This window comes from Eleutherodactylus coqui, chromosome 13 (genome assembly GCF_035609145.1).
Source record: "Eleutherodactylus coqui strain aEleCoq1 chromosome 13, aEleCoq1.hap1, whole genome shotgun sequence".
In the NCBI taxonomy this organism is placed as follows: Eukaryota; Metazoa; Chordata; class Amphibia; order Anura; family Eleutherodactylidae; genus Eleutherodactylus; species Eleutherodactylus coqui.
This window is the reverse complement of record NC_089849.1, coordinates 20,274,084-20,293,637: the sequence shown is the minus strand read 5'-3', so window position 1 is coordinate 20,293,637 and position 19,554 is coordinate 20,274,084. Positions and strand designations below refer to the sequence as shown.

General features: G+C 45.6%; 1 protein-coding gene across 3 annotated transcripts in view; it reads right to left on the bottom strand.

The window, feature by feature from the left end:
- Nucleotides 1-19,554, bottom strand: part of LOC136587903 (chloride channel CLIC-like protein 1) — a 116,290-nt gene that overhangs the window by 33,925 nt on the left and 62,811 nt on the right. For all 3 annotated transcript variants that reach the window (XM_066586715.1, XM_066586716.1, XM_066586717.1), the window contains exon 2: nt 17,427-17,579. In XM_066586715.1, coding sequence (XP_066442812.1) covers nt 17,427-17,579 — 153 coding nt within the window. The remainder of the gene's footprint in view (nt 1-17,426; nt 17,580-19,554) is intronic.

Sequence of the window (19,554 nt, the reverse complement as noted above, 5' to 3'; positions counted from 1 at the left end):
CATGCCGTTTGTTGTTCCTCTGTGCCGTTGAGCCTTGACTCTGTTTTCGGTCGTCCACCGCAATCTTCTTTCTACCTAATCCACACACTGCATTGGTAGAGTTAGGCTACTGGCGCCCTAGAGTTGCTCTATGATTGATCAGTAGTGCTCACGTGATCAGCACTAGCCAATCAGAGAGCACCACACAGAGTGCATTAGGTAGTTAGAAGATTGCAGGGCCATCTTGGACAACTAAAAACAGCACCCGGAACCAGAGGATTGGAGGAACAACGGCATCAATGACCGGTCGTATAACCCCCCAATCCCAGGACTGGAGGTTTGCTTTAATTATTTGTTAATTGATTACTGGTTGATTCCTGCTTTCCTATAGCAGTAAGTAACACTCTTAGAATGCCAGATCTCATAACAACTTGTAAGTTCTCAGATTTTGTTTAATGCTGGGAGGACCAAGTGTGAAAGTGCCTGGCCGATATTTTTTCCCCAAAAGCTACCAAACTCAAGCAGTTGTATCGAGTCAGTTTTTGTGGTCCCAGTAAAAAAAAAAAAAAAACCCCAAAAAAACCTACTTATTTTGTGGGACTATATTGAGGTGTAAAATAAAAAATGCTAGATAGGGCGAGGTTATAGGTTGTATCTAAAGGGAATGGAAGGATGCACATGTTGCATGGAGAGCAAGGCCTGGGTGTGCGGAGCCCAACACCGCACTGTTCTAAACAGAGCAGCTTTAGGCTCCACCCTGTTCACAGCCCTACCTCCAGCTTTAGGCTCCACCCCGTTCACAGCCCTACCTCCAGCTTTAGGCTCCACCCCGTTCACAGCCCTACCTCCTTCCCCCCAAGCAATGATCAGCTGTGCTACTGAGTAGCATCACAGTCCATAGGAAAGCATGCAAATGCGCAGTTAGCAGTGCCAACCGCCGACCACAGGTTAGATGGCAGCCTGTGTGGAATTTGTTTGGGGCCCTTTAAAAGGAAAGACAATATTATACTGCACTGATAGTCACCCTGCCTGTATTCTGTATGTGCAGAAAACAGCAATATAGCAGCATACCCACCAGAAAAGCTCAGGGAATAAATACAGCACCAGAACCAACCTCAGTACAAAGATACAATACCAGAAGCAAGCCCCTAACTTAAAATACAACACTAGAACCAAGCTCATCACAAATACAGCACCAGAACTAAGCAATTGTGTTGTGGGGGCATCGATGGGCCGAGGAGAAGAGGCAAAGCCAGGAGGAGGATCATTCACGTAACTTCACAAGACGCAAATGCACGAAGAAAGAAGATCATCTGGCTGGATGGACCGAATAGAGGCAATGGCCTACAACCTACACCCGAATGGTACCCCCCCTACAATCTGTGGCCCCCATGTAACTGCACGGATCACATGTAATCAAGGCTGGCCGTGGCAGTAAGTGTGATTCAGCATTGAGCAAGGAAGTAACAACGGAGAAACTTCACAACCAACTCCGATAAGACTTCTCATCTAGCCGCGACATAAGACTGCTTCCATATAACAGATGAGAATAGATGTGGTGCCAGGGCAGGTTCATGTGTGTGCTGGGAGGTGATGGGAAGCGACTTACACAAATAAACCAACCCGAAAATCCTTGAACTGCCTTTAATCTCCCTCTGCTCCTGAGCTTTCATCTCCTCCTTAATGGAATTACAGGTGGGATTTGCGGCAGGAATAGGAGAAGGTTATTACAGACACGACACATGTTTCCCATCGCCCGCCGGCGATCAGATATCGCATCCATGTTATTCCAGAATGTAATTACTGCTGTAATGGTGACCTATACACAGGGGGCAGATATTTATTCTGCTAATGCCAGGCTAAACACTCGTTCTTACTGGGGAATTATGTCCTTATGCTAAATTTCCTGCACATGTTATATTGTACATAGTTCTGCTCAACGCCTAATCTTCCACCAACAGTGAGATATGAATCACATGGGAACGCCGGGAAAGGTGGGAATGATGCGAAATTGTGGCGTGGTAATAATTATACGTAAAAGCTACTACAGTAGGAAAAAATCCTAAAATATTCGATACAAATAAGCAAAAAATATAACTATACAGATGTTAGAAAAAGTAAGGGAACCCGTTGGAATTCTTTGATTTCTGCATTGATTACTAATAAATTGTAATTGACCAGAATTGTGACACATTTTAATACACAGAGCGTTGTAGCTGCACGTCTCTTATTGAGCACAATGAGTAACATCCGCAGGGAGTAAAAGTAAGTGAACCTTTAAATTTAATAACCTGTAGATATCTCTTTAGCATTAATCACCTCCTCTAGCAAAACGTTTACTGTAGCTGCAAGTTCATCATTATTTCTGGGATGCCTTGAATGCACAGCATTCTTCACGTCAAACACAGGGATAAGATTAGGATTTCACTTGACCATTACAAAGCACAGATCATCTTTTTCAACCATTCCTTAGTTGATTTAGGCTTCATGTCCATGGGTGGATTTGACTTGCGGAATCCGTGCTGGGCATCCGCACGGAATATCTGCAGTTTAAGCCGCCCATAGGGAAGCATGGGCGTCCGAACTTCACTTTACATACATGGAAAACAAATCGCAGCATTTTAGTGCGAATTTCATGCAGACGGCTTCCATTGAAGTCAATGAAAGGCGCCCGATCTGCGGCCCATCCGCAATTCACATTGCGGACGGGCCATGGATTCAGCGGGAAAGCAGGAGTTAAAAAAAACAAAACAAACTGTACTGCACACGTGCATTGGCTGGCACTTCCGCAGACATCTGCAGCACAGAAAAAAGAAGGCCTGGACAGGTGCGCAGGGTCCTCGGTCGCGGACGGATTTCACTGCGTGCTCCCACATGTGGAATCTGACCCACCCGTGGACATCAGGCCTTGCCTACGTACTTTGCAGCATTGTATTGCTGCATCCCCCCACGTCTCTTCAGCTTGAGGTCATGGACAGTTGTCCTCATATCTCCTGTAAGAGGTTTTGATCCACCTCAGACGTTATTGTTCCCTTAATGACAACAGGGCATGCAGGACCCGAAGGAGCAAAGCAGCCCCGAATCATGATTGTCCATCCACCAGTCTTCACAGTTGGGTTGAGGTTTCAGTGTTGGTGTGCAGCTTTCTTCTTTTCTCCAACCACAATACTGTGCACCTTAGTCTCCTCTTTCCATACATTTCCCAGAAGCATTAGGAAACATTCAGGTAGTCCCAGGCAAATATAAGGAACTACCCTAAAAGCTTAAACTGTTGCTATGGAGATGGACTGTGACATGTGCCAAAAGTTGCACCAAAAGTACCTTATTCGCCAAAATGCGTGCCAAATTTCGACACAATGGAACTGAGTATACTCATTAGAAACTTTCTGGAGGAAGGAGCCCTGGCATATATTAATTGGACAATGTCTTGCTGTGCCATAGGAGAGCACAGGGACTGTGTTCATTTGCAAAGATGCTACCAGGAAAGGTGCAACAATCTGCAGGGGATCTGCTCAAGAGAGACCAATGGTCACTGAAAACTGAGACTCCCTGCCATCAGAAGAGCAGGGAGAGTAGACAATGTGTGAGACCAGTGAACATGGGTGCCACTAGAGTCTGCAGTCAGCACAAGGACTGAGAGAGGGACTGTTGCCTGCCCAAGGAGCTGATGCTGTGCTGGATGCATGAACGTCAGGAACCAGGAAAAGAACCATGTGGAAACTCGAGAAAGTATGAAGCCACACTGTGGAGCAACAGATCAGGACCTGGGAAGATACTGAAGAGTTCATTGGTAATAAGCTGTAAGTGAGGCCAGCCTCCATAAAACCACTCTGTGCACACACTGATGGGGACAGTCATAGCAGGCTTGCTATTTGAGATAGTGTTAACATAATTGACACTGAACTCATTGCAAGCTACAGGAACTGTTAAAAGGGTTTTTGTCATTTAGAAGAAAAAAAAAAACCAATACTTAACTATTCCTCCCAGGCAGTCTTCTTACCGCATCCTCTCCTCGCTGATCACATAGGTGCACAAAAAAACAAAAACAAACACTCATCTGACTGAGCCCTAAAGGTTTTTTTTGTGGAATGAGATGTACTTTTAATAAAACTATATGTTGACCCACGTGACGTTTTGATCACTTTCTATTCCGTTTCTTGTAAGGCAAGATAGGTAAAATTAGCTATTTTCACCATGTTTTGTGTGCACTGTGTGTGTTAAATAATGTATGGTACTAACTTTTTTCTCTGGGTCATTACCAAGGCAGCGATCCCACCTGTGACTTTTTTTTTTAATTTCTATTTTTTTACATAGTAAAAAGCGGAAAAGGTGAGGGGTTTACAGTTTTTCTGTTTTTTACTATTTTTTTTTAAACTTTTTATTTTGTCCCACTAGGGGACTTGAAATTTCACCATATGTTATCATTCAAATACACTACTATAGATTAGTAAAGCAGTGCATTACAAAGCCTATGAAGCTCAGTAAGTGGCTGGGCCTCATAGGCTACTGTAGCTGACAGACCCGGAGGCCATATTCAAGCCTCAAGGTGCCATAGAAAACCATCGGGACCCCATGATCACATTGCAGGGGTCCAATGGGTCTGAGAGGGAGCTCCCTCCTATCAGCCTTTTAAACTGACTGTGGCATGCAACGGGTTAACAGCGGAGATTAGAGGTTTCTCTAGCCCCTGCTGTTTGAGCAATTATCAGGCTGTTATCCAACAACTCATCACCCGCTGTCCTTGGCACAGGAGACTTGTGCCAGCATCCTGATGCAGCTGTTAAGTCTTTCGCAGTTATCTTTAGGTTCTCATCTTGAATTTTCCACTTTTGAAAATAATCTGATAACCATGGATTGATGCACACCCAAGTCTTTAGCGATGCTTTTGTTGTCTATTCCAGCCTCATATATCTCTATAACAGATCTTCTAATGTCTTCTTAACATTGTTAACATTGAAGCACTGTTCATATCAACCAATCTTTCTTAAGAAGAACAGATTTGTCAGTAACCAGGCTCTGTATGCCTTTATTTAATGGTTAAAACCCTTGTGAAACCTGCATCACCAATCTCATTCTCCTTAAATGAAAACACCTTTTGTCATTTAGCTCTTGCAGAAGTCATTACCACAGAGGCTCACATTGTCTCCCTGTACTGTGGATCGATCCTCAATGTGCTTGATAAAAGACAGGAACGGTACAAATGTTTGTGTGTCATTAGTTGTGATTGTTATCTGAATCGATTTTACGCAATCAGACCAAACTACATTTGTAATCAATGCAAAAAAATACAGGGAATGCCTAAGGGTTCACTTATATTTTCATACACATATGCATTATACATACATACTTACATATATATGCACAACTATCTTACACCGGAGTATAAAACGGCAATTTGAGGACGCGGCCTTATTTTTTTCATCCATTTTTGTTTTTTCCTTCCCCCATTTAAAAAAGCCCATTACCTATCCATCGAGGTAGATGTCTGAGGGCTTGTTTTTTGTGTGTCGAGTTGTATTTTTTCAATGGTACCATGTAACGCACCATATAATGTACTGATAAAAACTAGGAGCCTCAAAGAACAAAACGAAACAAAACACTGGAGAGATAGTGGGGGAACGTCAATAAAGAACCCGTTCTCCCCTCTTCCAGCAAATTCAGCGGATTATCCAGTCGATGGGATGTGTAACCGCTAGAGTGTTTAGTAATGTTAGTACTAAACAGTTGATACAAATAAACTAACGTATTGCAAATAGATAAGGTTCAAGTTGGTTTGACGCCTTTCAGTCATGTGACTCATCAGGAACCCTAGATATAAGGGAACCTACCCAGCAGAGGGGCGAGGATCCCCCAAAAAGATTATATAGGGGACCCAAAAACTAGTACCAATGTACTCTCAAACTCGGGAAGATGTGGACAAATGATACTGAGTGTCCAACTCTAGGTAGCGGCGCCACAATAGGCCATCTACTACCCTTTGTCCCTATTTTTTGCTTTTTGGAATAGAGATTGATCTAAGTGAAGAGCCTCTGGGCTGGAGGCTTTGCTTCGTCCTTGTTTTTGGTTCCTGTGCTAAGGGTTTGGGGTCAGGGATAGGCAGGCTTGTAACTGTGGGATCTGTCACTACTAAGCATGCTACATTCATTCCTGAACCAGCCAGACCCCGAGTTTCATGTTTCTAACAATAACAGCACAGAGACACATTGCAGTAGTATTCTGGGACCCTATGTAGACCTCAGAGCGGCTGTTGCCCTTTCCTTTCCTCTGGCTATTTTTTACTTTTGGATAGATGGTCATGGTTGAGCGTGCCTGGAGCATGATATATATATCGGCTCACGCCAGAGGCTCTTCACTGAGACCAGTCTCTATGCAGCCTATTACAAAAAGCAAAAAAATAGGGACAAAGGGTAGTAGATGGCCTATTGTGGCTCTACTACCTAGAGTTGGACACTCAATATCATTTGTCCACATGTTCCCGAGTTTGAGAGTACGTTGGTACTAGTTATTGGGTCCCCAATATAATCTTTTTGGGGGATCCTCACCCCTCTGCTGGGTAGGTTCCATTATATCTAGGGTTCCTGATGAGTCACATGACTGAAACGCGTCGAACCAACCCGAACCTTATCTATTTGCAATACGTTAGTCGATTTTTATCGACTGTTTAGTACTAACTTTTAATAAACACTCTAGCGGTTACACATCCCATCGACTGGATAATCCGCTGAGTTTGCGGAAAGAGGGGAGAACGGGTTCTTTACTGAACTTCCCCCACTATGGCCCCCTGCACACGGAAGCTGCCATGTGTTAGAAAATGCAATCCTAGGCAGACAGCCGCAATTTGTCTGCGCGAACTCACGCACCAAAAACAAACCGCGGCATGCTCTATTTCTGTGCAAGGCTCTGCGAGCCCCGCACAGAGACGTCACTGCCCGGCCGCCGGTTCCGGTCTGCGCATGCGCCGTCTGCTGGCACATCAAAGAGCCGGAGCCGCGGGGGCAGGTGAGTGCCGCGCTGCTCTCTACAGGCATTTGGGTCGGGTCCCGCTACGAGAATTCTCACAGCTGGAGCCGACCTGGCCGTCTGCAGGCGGCCTAATTCTCCAGTGTTTTGTTTTTTGAGGCTCCTAGTTTTTAATAGTATCTAAATAAAAGTTAATTTTTAGGGGTCAACGACCGTGAATTAATTTATATAATGTACTGAAAAACTTAAACTTTAAGCGGAATGAAAAAAAAAAAAACGGAATTCCGCCATCTTTGAGTGCGTCTCGTTCCTACAGCGTATACATTGCAACAAAAATGACCTGGTAACTATATTCTATGGGTCAGTGCGATTTCTTCTATAGCAAATTTAGAGTGTTTTTTTTGCTGTACTATTTTTATTTTTTTTCAAAGATTCCATTTTTTAACATTATTTTTCTGCCGCCATCTTCTGACAGCTGTAACTTTTTTATTTTTCTGTTGACATAGTTGTGTAACGGCTCATTTTTTGCCGGACATCCTGTAGTTTCTGTTGTAACCATTTTGGAATACATACGAACTTTTGATTGCTTATGTTTTTTCCTTGGAGACAGGGTTAAAAAAAAAAGAAAACAAAAAGAGCAATTCTCGTGGGTTTTTTTTCTGACGATGTTCACCGTGCGGGGTAAATAATGCATTACTTTGATAGATCGGATTTGTACGGACGCAGCGATACCAAATATGTATTTTTGTTTTATTATTTAGATTATTTTATTATAAATACGGCAAAGGTTGTTTTTTTTAAACTTATTACTTAGTAAACATTTTTTAAACTTATTTTTATCCTTTTTTCTTATTCCCCAGAGGGGACATGAACTTGTGAAGCTTTGATCGCTCCTGCAGTATGATGTAATGCCATAGCATTACATCATACCGCGATCTGACAGGCAGTCTCTGCAATGACAGCCCTGGGGCCTTTCAGATGGCCCCCAGCTACCATGGCAACCACACTGCAACCCGCGATCTTATCGCGGGGGGCAGTGCAGAATCCCTGAAACTAGAGGCATTTAAATCCCGCTGTCAGAATTGACAGTGGCATTTAAAAGAGAGTTAGGCCGAATGCCCACAAATGAATTATCGCTGCAGAATTCGCAGTCAAACACCTACCGCGAATTCCGCAGCAATGTCCGTCCATAGAGATGCTGTGTTAAACGATTCTCCCCCGCCCACGATCGAAAATCAACTGATTTTCTGATCACGGCGGAGAATCACAGCATGTTCTATTCTGTGTGGAAAATCGCATAGACTGCTTCCATCACAGCAAAGGAAGCCATCCGTCCCGCGATACTTCCGCAGGGAGTGCTGCAGAAGTATTGCGTAAATCCACGTCCCAGCCCAGCGCCGGCGCATCACGCAGTGCCCTTGGCACGTGAACTGGCTGAGACACTCGCGGCAGATCCGGACAGGTGAGTATAGGGTCTCTGGGGGGCGCCGGGTCTGATTCTGCTGTGATATTTCGCGGTTGGAATCTGACCCGGCTGTGGGCATGAGGCCTTAACAGTTCCGATGAGCGGCGCGGCTTATTGGAGCTATTGCAGGCGGGTGTTGGCTGTAAGAAACAGCCGACACCTACGTTATATGGAGCAGGCTTGCCAAGCGATCTCCCTTCATACATTCCCCGAAGCTGCAGGACATAACTGTACTCCCTGCAGAGTTAAGGGGTTAAGTAAGTTGGACGGAGACGTTACATTAATTACTTTGTTTACTTAATACTTCCTTCCTTCCAGAATGAATTACAACTAAGTAACCAAAATTCCCCCGGGACGGCCTGAAATGAGCAGCGAGACGCTAAGCAGACCCTCAGTGAATTACATGTCATCAAGTCCAAAGCAGAAGTCAAATGGATCAAACTGACATGTTCTACTGCAATGATAAAAAGCAGGAGTTTATTAGAAAAAAAGGTCTGAAGATTTTGAATTTATGACCATAATGTATGATTATAAAATGGTAAACATTGGGGCAATCCTATAAAAGATAAACCATCATTAATGTGTTTCCAGGGAAACGAAAATATGTTCAGAAAATAACAAAAAAAATAGATTAAAAAAAAAAAATCTAAAAATAAATAAAATTATTCTTTATGCATCTTAAGTGGTAACTGCGTGGGGCTTACTCTCAGCAGCCAACGTCACACGGACAGGCCTCACGTATATATCATGATGCAGGATGAATAAATCCGTGAGATGAAGGAATGGCGCGGATGAGATAATTAGGATTCAAAAAGAAGGGGCATTGTCTAAAAATTAAATAAATTACGGCAAATCGTTTGCTTTTTTCTAATGTCACTTAGTGCAGTATATTCCAGGGGGTGCTCCATCTAATTATTATCACTTTTTTTATTACCATTGAGAACAGATAGTGAAAAATATTTTTCTAATCTGTTTTTATTGCTGTTCTAATTGTAGCTTTTTGTATTTTATTGTCCTCACATGACTACGGGGGTCGGCCATCGTGCCTGAGCTGCTGTTACAGCATTTAGAGATACTGTGTGCTGTAAAGCAGACCGGGCCTGACCAACTGATTTCTATGGGAGAGTGTTTTAGGCATGCTCTGTGACCTGTGCAGGGAGGGAAAGGAGGTGAGCTGTGACCATCAGCAATGGTGAATGGTGGATTCTGTATTCTCTATGTAGAGGTGTCACACTCTTGATGTATGTCATGGAAACAAGTTGACAGCTGAGAAGTTCTCTCTACAGAACAGAAAGTGTCAGATTATTATGAGGCTTAGTGGTCAGTGTGGGAACTGCAGGGTTTTAGTTTTTAGTTTTTTTTAAAACATTGATTGTGAAGTCGAAATTTAATAAATACTAAATAAATCCCCTTAAAATATATTTACCATAAAATCTTAATTTATACAATAAGCTCATTTTCTATTCCCTTTAAAAACCTAATTTCATAGGACAATTAGACTGTAAGCTCAAGTGAGGCAAGGGTTAATATCCTTAAATAATATGACCCCGCGGGATACATTTCTTCAATGTAAAGGAGGAAATCTGTAAAAACAGTTTGATAAAGTTGCATTAAACAGGGGCTGACCGAGCTTATAATATGGACTTGACCTAGCCACACACACACTACAGCAAAAAAATGGCAAAAACAGTCCAGAACCTTGGCGGCTTTAATATCCGTAACATATGCAGAGACCTGAGAAACACTTGTTGCTCCACTTCCCAGATGATGGACCTCCCACATGGCACGGGGAAGAGAGAGATAACACTGCAGTCTGGTTGTCGGCTTCTGTATTCTAGGGTTCACTGAACAAAAACATTCGGCCCCAATCTCGGGGATTACCAGAATTAAATATCTACTAAACACTTAAAAAATAAATAATCCGATGGAAACTAAATGTTATTATATACCGGGGGTGAAGTCCTGAAGAAGGGCTCCCGCTCTCTGCTGTTATTCTTCTCAGATGGAGCTTTAATTCAAATATTTACACGCACTTTGCACTAAATAATATATTATCATATTAGATGAAGCCAAGAGGACACATTCCTGTTATTCTATTAGTAAGACCCTGAACTCATGGGAACAGCGATGCTGGGAGTGCAGCCGGAAGTGCTCGACTCATAGCCCCTAACAGGGGGAATCTTGGCAGCCGGAAGTGCTCGACTCATAGCCCCTAACAGGGGGAATCTCGGCAGCCGGAAGTGCTCGACTCATAGCCCCTAACAGGGGGAATCTCGGCAGCCGGAAGTGCTCGACTCATAGCCCCTAACAGGGGGAATCTCGGCAGCCGGAAGTGCTCGACTCATAGCCCCTAACAGGGGGAATCTCGGCAGCCGGAAGTGCTCGACTCATAGCCCCTAACAGGGGGAATCTCGGCAGCCGGAAGTGCTCGACTCATAGCCCCTAACAGGGGGAATCTCGGCAGCCGGAAGTGCTCGACTCATAGCCCCTAACAGGGGGAATCTCGGCAGCCGGAAGTGCTCGACTCATAGCCCCTAACAGGGGGAATCTCGGCAGCCGGAAGTGCTCGACTCATAGCCCCTAACAGGGGGAATCTCGGCAGCCGGAAGTGCTCGACTCATAGCCCCTAACAGGGGGAATCTCGGCAGCCGGAAGTGCTCGACTCATAGCCCCTAATGGGGAATCTCGGCAGCCAAGGAGGGCTTTTTTTTAAATGTATTCATTTTTTCCATCATTTCTTGACAATCGCTCATTCCAGTAAAGAGCATCCGTGTCTTAGCCGGCAGCGCAGGAACAGCACAGGTTGTCCTAGCAGAGAATGGGGTACAAACTGTAACAAATACAGCGCCGTCAGCTACATTTCAATTACTGGCCCATGCAAGCCATATCTGCAGAATATGACACTGGATGGGGAAGCCACACAACTAGCATTGGCATTACAATGGTGGGAACCCAGACATCACTAAGGGTCAGGGATTGAGTATAGGCCAGGGTTTCCCAAAGTGTGCTCCGCGGAGCCCTTAGGGCTACGCCAGTGATTGTCAGGGGCTCCAACGGAGGGTCCAGGTCCCCGCTCTACTCACCACTGTAGCTGTGCATGGACAGCCTGTAATGAGGAAATGAGTGTGCAGGACCTGTAGTTGGCATAGCAACGCGGATCACATGAGCCGGCTTCGGTCATATGATCTGCGTTACTATGCCGACCACAGGTCCTGCATGCTTATTTCCTCAGTAAAGACTTTCTAGACACCGCTACAGTGTTAAGTAGAGCGGGGACCAATGGTTGATTAAATTAGGGGCTATTGGGGTGACCGCCCAGGGCCAATGACTCCAAATGGGTCCACAGCTGTCCCAATCGCCCCTATTGTAATCTCCACTGCTAACCCTCTCCCTGCATCTGAAGAGCATAGTGGCAATGGGGGACCCCTAATACTACTGGGGCCAATATAACATAGTAACATAGTTCGTAAGGCTGAATGAAGACAATGTCCATCTAGTCCAGCCTGTCTAGCCTCCTGTTTTGTTGATCTAGAGGAAGGCAAAAAACCCCAAGAGCAGAAGCCAATTAGCCCTTTTGGGAAAAAATTCCTTCCCGACTCCCTAATTGCAGTCAGACTGTTCCCTGGATCAACCCCTAATAGTTCCTACCTGCCTGTATACCCGGATTAACAATTACCCTTCGATTTATAGCCTATAATATCCTTCCTCTCCAGAAAGACATCAAGTCCCCTTTTAAACTCCTCTAAGGATTTTGCCATCACCACTTCCTCTGGCAGAGAGTTCCACAGTCTAACTGCTCTTACAGTAAAGAACCCCTTTCTGTGTTGGTGATGAAACCTGCTTTCCTCTAATCGTAGCGGATGTCCTCTTGTTACCGTCGTAGTCCTGGGTATAAACAGATCCTGGGAGAGATCCTTGTATTGTCCCCTCATGTACTTATACATGGTTATTTGGTCGCCTCTTAACCTTCTTTTTTCTAGAGTAAATAGTCCCAATTTTGATGCCTCTCTGGGTATTCCAGTCCCGTCATTCCATGTATTAGTTTAGTTGCCCTTCTTTGAACCCCCTCCAGTACTTTAGCATCTTTCCTGAGCACCGGTGCCCAGAACTGTGCGCAGTATTCCATGTGAGGCCTGACAAGTGCCTTATATAGCGGGAGAATAATGTTCTCGTCCTTCGCCCCTATACCTCTTTTAATGCATCCCAAAACTTTATTTGCCTTTGCAGCAGCTGACTGGCATTGGTTACTCCAGTTTAGTCTACAATTCACTAGTACCCCCAGGCCTTTTTCCATATCACTTTTCCCTAGTGGTACCCCATTCAGTGTATATTGGTGACATCCGTTTCTCCTGCCCATGTGCAGAATCTTACATTTATCTACATTGAACTTCATTTGCCATTTTTCTGCCCAAGCCCCTAGCTTATCCAGGTCCGTTTGTAGCCGCACATTGTCCTCCGTTGCATTGATTATGTTGTATAATTTTGTGTCATCTGCAAATATTGATATTTTGCTTTGCAGTCCCTCTATCAGGTCGTTGATATATATATTGAACAGAATGGGGCGTATTACTGAGCCCTGTGGCATGCCGCTAGCGACGGTGGCCAATGCAAAGTATGAACCATTTATTACCACCCTCTGCTTTCTATCTCTGAGCAAATTTTTTACCCAATTACACACGTTTTCACCCAATCCGAGCTGTCTCATTTTGTATATTAGCCTATTATGTGGCACTGTGTCAAACGCTTTAGAGAAGTCCAGATATACGAGATCAATAGACTCTCCCAGGTAGGGCCGCTACTACTACTGGGGCCAATATAGGGGACACTATTACTACTGGGGCCAATATAGGGGACATTATTATTACTGGGGCCATAATGGGGGGGCACATTACTACTGGGGCCACCAATATAGGGGACACTTACTACTGGGGCCACAAATATAGGGGACACTTACTACTGGGCCCACCAACATAGGGAGACACTATTACTACTCGGCCCACCAATATAGCGGACATTATTACTACTGAGGCCACCAATATAGTGGACAATACTACTACTGAGGCCACCAATATAGGGGACATTACTACTACTAAGGCCACCACTATAGTGGACACTATTACTACTAGGGCCAATATAGGGGACGCTATTACTACTCGAGCCAATATAGGGGACGCTATTACTACTCGAGCCAATATAGGGGACGCTATTACTACTCGAGCCAATATAGCGGATGCTATTACTACTGGGGCCAATATAAAGGGACTCTAGTACTACTGGGGCCACCGATATAGGGGGTCACTATTACTAGACGGGGCAGATTTGCTGTGGAATTTACAGTAGCTGCAGCAGTAAAGTGGATGAGATCTTGAAAATCTCATCTACTCACTGTGGAAAAATCTGCACAAAACCCGTGCGGATACTGACATGTGGTGCCGGATTTAATTCCGCAGGATGTTATTTTTAAACAATGTATATCAATAGCCCACCCAGCACTCCAGTGTTCCTCCATGTTTTTTTTTTTTTAAACGGCCCTGCCCTTTTAATAACGCCGGAGGCAAAAATCATTAGTCGTGGTAATCCACGTCGCTAGCCCTACCTCTGACTACACCCTCTGTGGGGCTCCTCGAGAAACTTTTGCTTCAAAACAGGCTCCATGGCTGAAAAAGTTTGGGAACCAACGGTATAGGCAAGCGGCTGGTGGTGCATTACTGAAGTACATGCAGTGAATGTCTCCTAGCACCTCGCAGAAGTACAGTGATAAATGTAATGTACTGCTCTCCACTGCTTTTACATGCAGTGTCCTGCTCTCTACCTGTAAAACCTGTCCGGCTCCCCGCCTGCACTACCTGTCCTGTCTACCTCTACTACATGTACTGTACTCCGCTCCGCCTGCACTACCTGTCCTGTCTACCTCTACTACATGTACTGTACTCCTCTCCGCCTGCACTACCTGTCCTGTCTACCTCTACTACATGTACTGTACTCCTCTCCGCCTGCACTACCTGTCCTGTCTACCTCTACTACATGTACTGTACTCCTCTCCGCCTGTACTACATGTCCTGTCTACCTCTACTACATGCACTGTACTCCTCTCCGCCTGCACTACCTGTCCTGCCTATCTCTACTACATGCACTCTACTCCGCTCCGCCTGCACTACCTGTCCTGCCTATCTCTACTACATGCACTGTACTCCTCTCCGCCTGTACTACATGACTGGTCTACCTCTACTACATGTACTGTATACCTATCCTGTCTACCTCTACTACATGCACTGTACTCCGCTCCACCTTTACTACATGTCCTGTCTACCTCTACTACATGCACGGTACTCCTGTCCGCCTGCACTACCTGTCCTGTCTACCTTTACTACATGTACTGTACTCCTCTCCGCCTGTACTACCTGTCCTGTCTATCTCTACTACATGTACTGTACTCCGCTCCGCCTGCACTACCTGTCCTGTCTACCTCTACTACATGCACTGTACTCCTCTCCGCCTGTACTACCTGTCTACCTCTACTACATGCACTGTACTCCTCTCCGCCTGTACTACCTGTCTACCTCTACTACATGCACTGTACTCCTCTCCGCCTGTACTACCTGTCTACCTCTACTACATGCACTGTACTCCTCTCCGCCTGTACTACCTGTCCTGTCTACCTCTACTACATGCACTGTACTCCTCTCCGCCTGTACTACCTGTCTACCTCTACTACATGCACCGTATTTCTCTCCGCCTGTACTACATGTCCGGTCTACCTCTACTACATGCACTGTACTCTTCTCCGCCTTTACTACCCGTCCTGTCTACCTCTACCACATGTACGGTACTCCTCTCCGCTTGTACTACATGTCCTGTCTACATTTACTACATGCACTGTACTTCTCTTTGCCTGTACTACATGCCCTGTCCAGCTCTCCACCTGTACTACATGTTCTGTCTACCTGTACTACATGTACTGTACTGCTCTCCGCCTCTACTACATGTTCTGTCTACCTGTATACATGCACTGTACTGCATGTCCTGTGTACCTAGAGTGCATGCCCGACACTGCTCTACCTGTACTGCATGCCTGGCACTGCTCCCAGGCATGCAGTACAGGTGGAAAGCAGTGTTGGGCATGCAGAACAGGTGGAGAACAGCGCGGGGCATGCAATACAAGTGGGCACCGTTCCTGCGCCTGTGCTACACGCACGGCACCGTTCCTGCGCCTGTGCTACACGCACGGCACCGTTCCTGCGCCTGTGCTACACGCACGGCACCGTTCCTGCGCCTGTGCTACACGCACGGCACCGTTCCTGCGCCTGTGCTACACGCACGGCACCGTTCCTGCGCCTGTGCTACACGCACGGCACCGTTCCTGCGCCTGTGCTACACGCACGGCACCGTTCCTGCGCCTGTGCTACACGCACGGCACCGTTCCTGCGCCTGTGCTACACGCACGGCACCGTTCCTGCGCCTGTGCTACACGCACGGCACCGTTCTCTATCTGTGCTACACGCACGGTACCGTTCTCTATCTGTGCTACATGCACGGTACCGTTCTCTATCTGTGCTACATGCACGGTACCGTTCTCTATCTGTGCTACATGCACAGTACCGTTCTCTATCTGTGCTACATGCACAGTACCGTTCTCCACCTGTGCTACATGCACAGTACCGTTCTCCACCTGTACTACATGCACAGTACCGTTCTCCACCTGTGCTACATGCATGGTACCGTTTCTGTGCCTGTGCTACATGCACGGCACCGTTCCTCCGCCTGTGCTACATGCACGGTACCGTTCTCTACCTGTGCTACATGCACAATGCTGTGTAAGCCATAATGCCCACTTTTGGACCATCAGATCACTTGGCCTCCATTATGGTGGGCAATTAGGTTTCCCAGCCTACTCTGAACCTCTTCCCATCTGTCCCACAACATACCCGGGCACAGTATACTTCTACCTCTGCTGGGTACACCCTTTGAAGCGCGGCATTCAGCAGCTTTAATTAACCAATCATAACATTAAACAGAATTTATTACTTAGCGCCATATAAAAATGATTCTGAGAGATCAAACCATAGCTATTTACCAATGATTAATCTGCTCTCCGGGGAATTAGTGGTTAGATGACTGTGACAGTCAGTGAAAGCTCCGCTAAGTCCATGAAGCCTTTTAATCTTGTAAGCAAATTACAGGGTCTAAAGCAGAGCGGGCGTAAACCGATCAATCACCCCGGGGCTCTCCGTGCATCTGGCAGAGTAGTAATCGCCTGCATATGTCACAGCGCTTCTACCAACAGCTGGAAAGTCTTCTCAGGGAATGTATAAGACAGAAATGTCCACATATGTGTCCACAGGGGGCAGTATTATAGTAACTAGGCTCCATAGGATAGGGGATAAATGTCTACTCTCCGGGCAGCAGACCACTGGTAACCTCAAGTGCTCCCGAGATCTGTGCACCCCGAAAGCCCCACATGAATGGAGCGCTGAAGTCTACACGTGACCACCGCTTCATTCACTTCTGTGGGACAAAGGTAGATTGCCGAGAGCACCGATCTCCCTCTGCCCCATAGAAGTAAACAGGGAGGTGGTCACACCTGCACGCTGGTGCTCCAGTCACATAGAGTACACGTGTATAGGAGCCGTCGCCCGGCACTCCAGCGACTAGGAGCCATGGCCCCCTGTTATACCAGCGACTAGGAGCCATGGCCCCCTGTAATACCAGCGACTAGGAGCCATGGCCCCCTGTAATACCAGCGACTAGGAGCCATGGCCCCCTGTAATACCAGCGACTAGGAGCCATGGCCCCCTGTAATACCAGCGACTAGGAGCATGAACAAGGGCCTCTGCCGATCAGCTACTAATGACTGATCCTGAAGATAGGCCATCACTTTTTAGATCTGGAAACCGCCTTTAGTTGAATTCAACACATTGCAATATTTAGTCTCTGCCATAAACTGCACTGGCTAGCCGTAATATCTAAGGACACATCTTTTAGCACCTCCTGCGGACTACCTCATGATTGACTCGCTGCTTACCATCAGTGGGGTCACTTCCCACAAAGGATCCACCATCATCGCCCTGTAGTAACTGTCGCAGGAGTCGCCGTCCCAGGAGAAGTTCCAGGACAACCAAATCTTCAACGTTTCCCATAAGGACAGGTCTTGCTGGTAACAACTCCTAGCATATCCCTAAACAGAAAAGCAAGAAAACCGGTCATTTTCTGACAGCCAATAGTGGTTTTTAACTCAGAGTCGGCAATCACCAATGTACTGGGGATGTGAAGCTCCCAGCAGGTCTTTACAATGTGCATCTGCATGAGCAGCATGAACCCAGAACGGTACGTACGCTGCGCTCATGTATGTGTTATTTGGAAACGCTGCGGCGTTTCAGAATAAACATACTTTGAAATTTGATTTAGAACAGCTCTCCGAGTCATGGGGATGGCGCCACACTGGTCTCTCCCCGCCACAGCGCCTACAGTGACAGCTCTCCCTGCTTGTGCATAGGGAAAGGAAATGTCACTCTGGATTATGTTGGCGGGGAGAGAAAGGCAAAGCTCCGCCCCCATGACTTGGAACACCACTTTGAGTCAAACTTCAAAGCACGATTATTCTGAAACACCTCAGTGTTTCAGAATAAGACATACATGGGCGCAGTGTACATACCTGTTCCAGGTTCATGTTGCCTGTCATTCGGATAGCATGAACCTGGTGACAGGTTCCTAAACTTGATGCAGCTTGGGTTGTCTTTGCGCCATTACTCTACAACTGCTGAGGTGTAGATTTGTGCTGTAATTTGCGCCAATTTCTGACATAAGGAACAGCAAATCTGCTGGACACATGGCACCTTGCTTCTCCCGCTGAACTAGTTAGCAAAGTTACGGTTGGAAACCTACAATACATAAATTTGTGATCAGATTTGAGGGGTGTCTTCTGAAGATGATCCATTTTCAGTCTCAAACTACTAAGGAGAAAAGCCAATTGGTGAGGGTCCAGTTTCTCCAACAACTGATTTTGCCTGAGCAAGCTGCAATACATGGACAGCTCAAGTCCACCAGTGTAACACTCACTGTTTCCATGTAGCTGCTCCATAGGAACCCTCCCGTCTATGATGTCCATATATCCCAATAGGACATGGTTACTCTGTTTAAGGCAAATATTCATTCTAATTAATACGATCATTACAGTCCCCTCTTCCTAAGTTAGTGAATGACTTATTGCCTAGTAATGAAGTGAGATTGAGACCGATTTTATTTAGTTATGACTCATACGATAATAAGTTCCTGAAGAACAGGAGAAGGGCAAATGTCCCCATCTTCAAGAAAGTGAAGAAGGTGGACTCAAGAAACGACAGGCCTGTGAGCCTGACTTCTATACCGGGAATGATCTTTCAACAAATTATTAAACAGCACATATGCAAGTAATTGAAGGAGAATGGAGTAATTAACCAGAGCCAGCATGGGTTTGTAACAAACAAGTCATGCCAGATTAATCACTGCTGAAATACAGTAAGTATATAGTGTATCTTGACGTTAGTAATTTGACAAAGTATCTCATACCAGCCTTATTGGAAAAATGACCAGATATGGGATCGACAAGGCAACTGTTAGATGGATTCACAACTGGCTGAAAAAAGGGAAGAAGGTGGATCCAGGAAACTACAGGCCTGTGAGCCTGACTTCTATACCGCAAAAGATCGTTGAATAAATTATTAAACGGTATGTAGGCAAGTACTTGGATAAAAATGGAGTAATTAACCAGAGCCAGCATGGGTTTGTAACAAACAAGTCATGCCAGAGTAATCTAATTTCCTTCTATGACAGAGTCACCGACTGGGTTGATCAAGGAAATGCGGTCGATATAATATATCTTGACTTTAGTAAAGCATTTGACAAAGTATCTCATACCATACTTATTGCAAAAATGACCAAATATGGGATTGCCAAGGCAACTGTTAGGTGGATTCACAACTGGCTAAGTGATCGTACTCAAAGAGTGGTCATAAATGGCTGCACATCCAAGTGGAAGAATGCATCAAGTGGGGTACCACAAAGCTCTGTCTTAGGCCTCTGTTAGGCTCTGTTGTTCAATATTTTTATAAATGATATAGAAGAGGGAATTGAGAGGAAACTGATTACATTTACCAACGACACAAAGCTCGGAG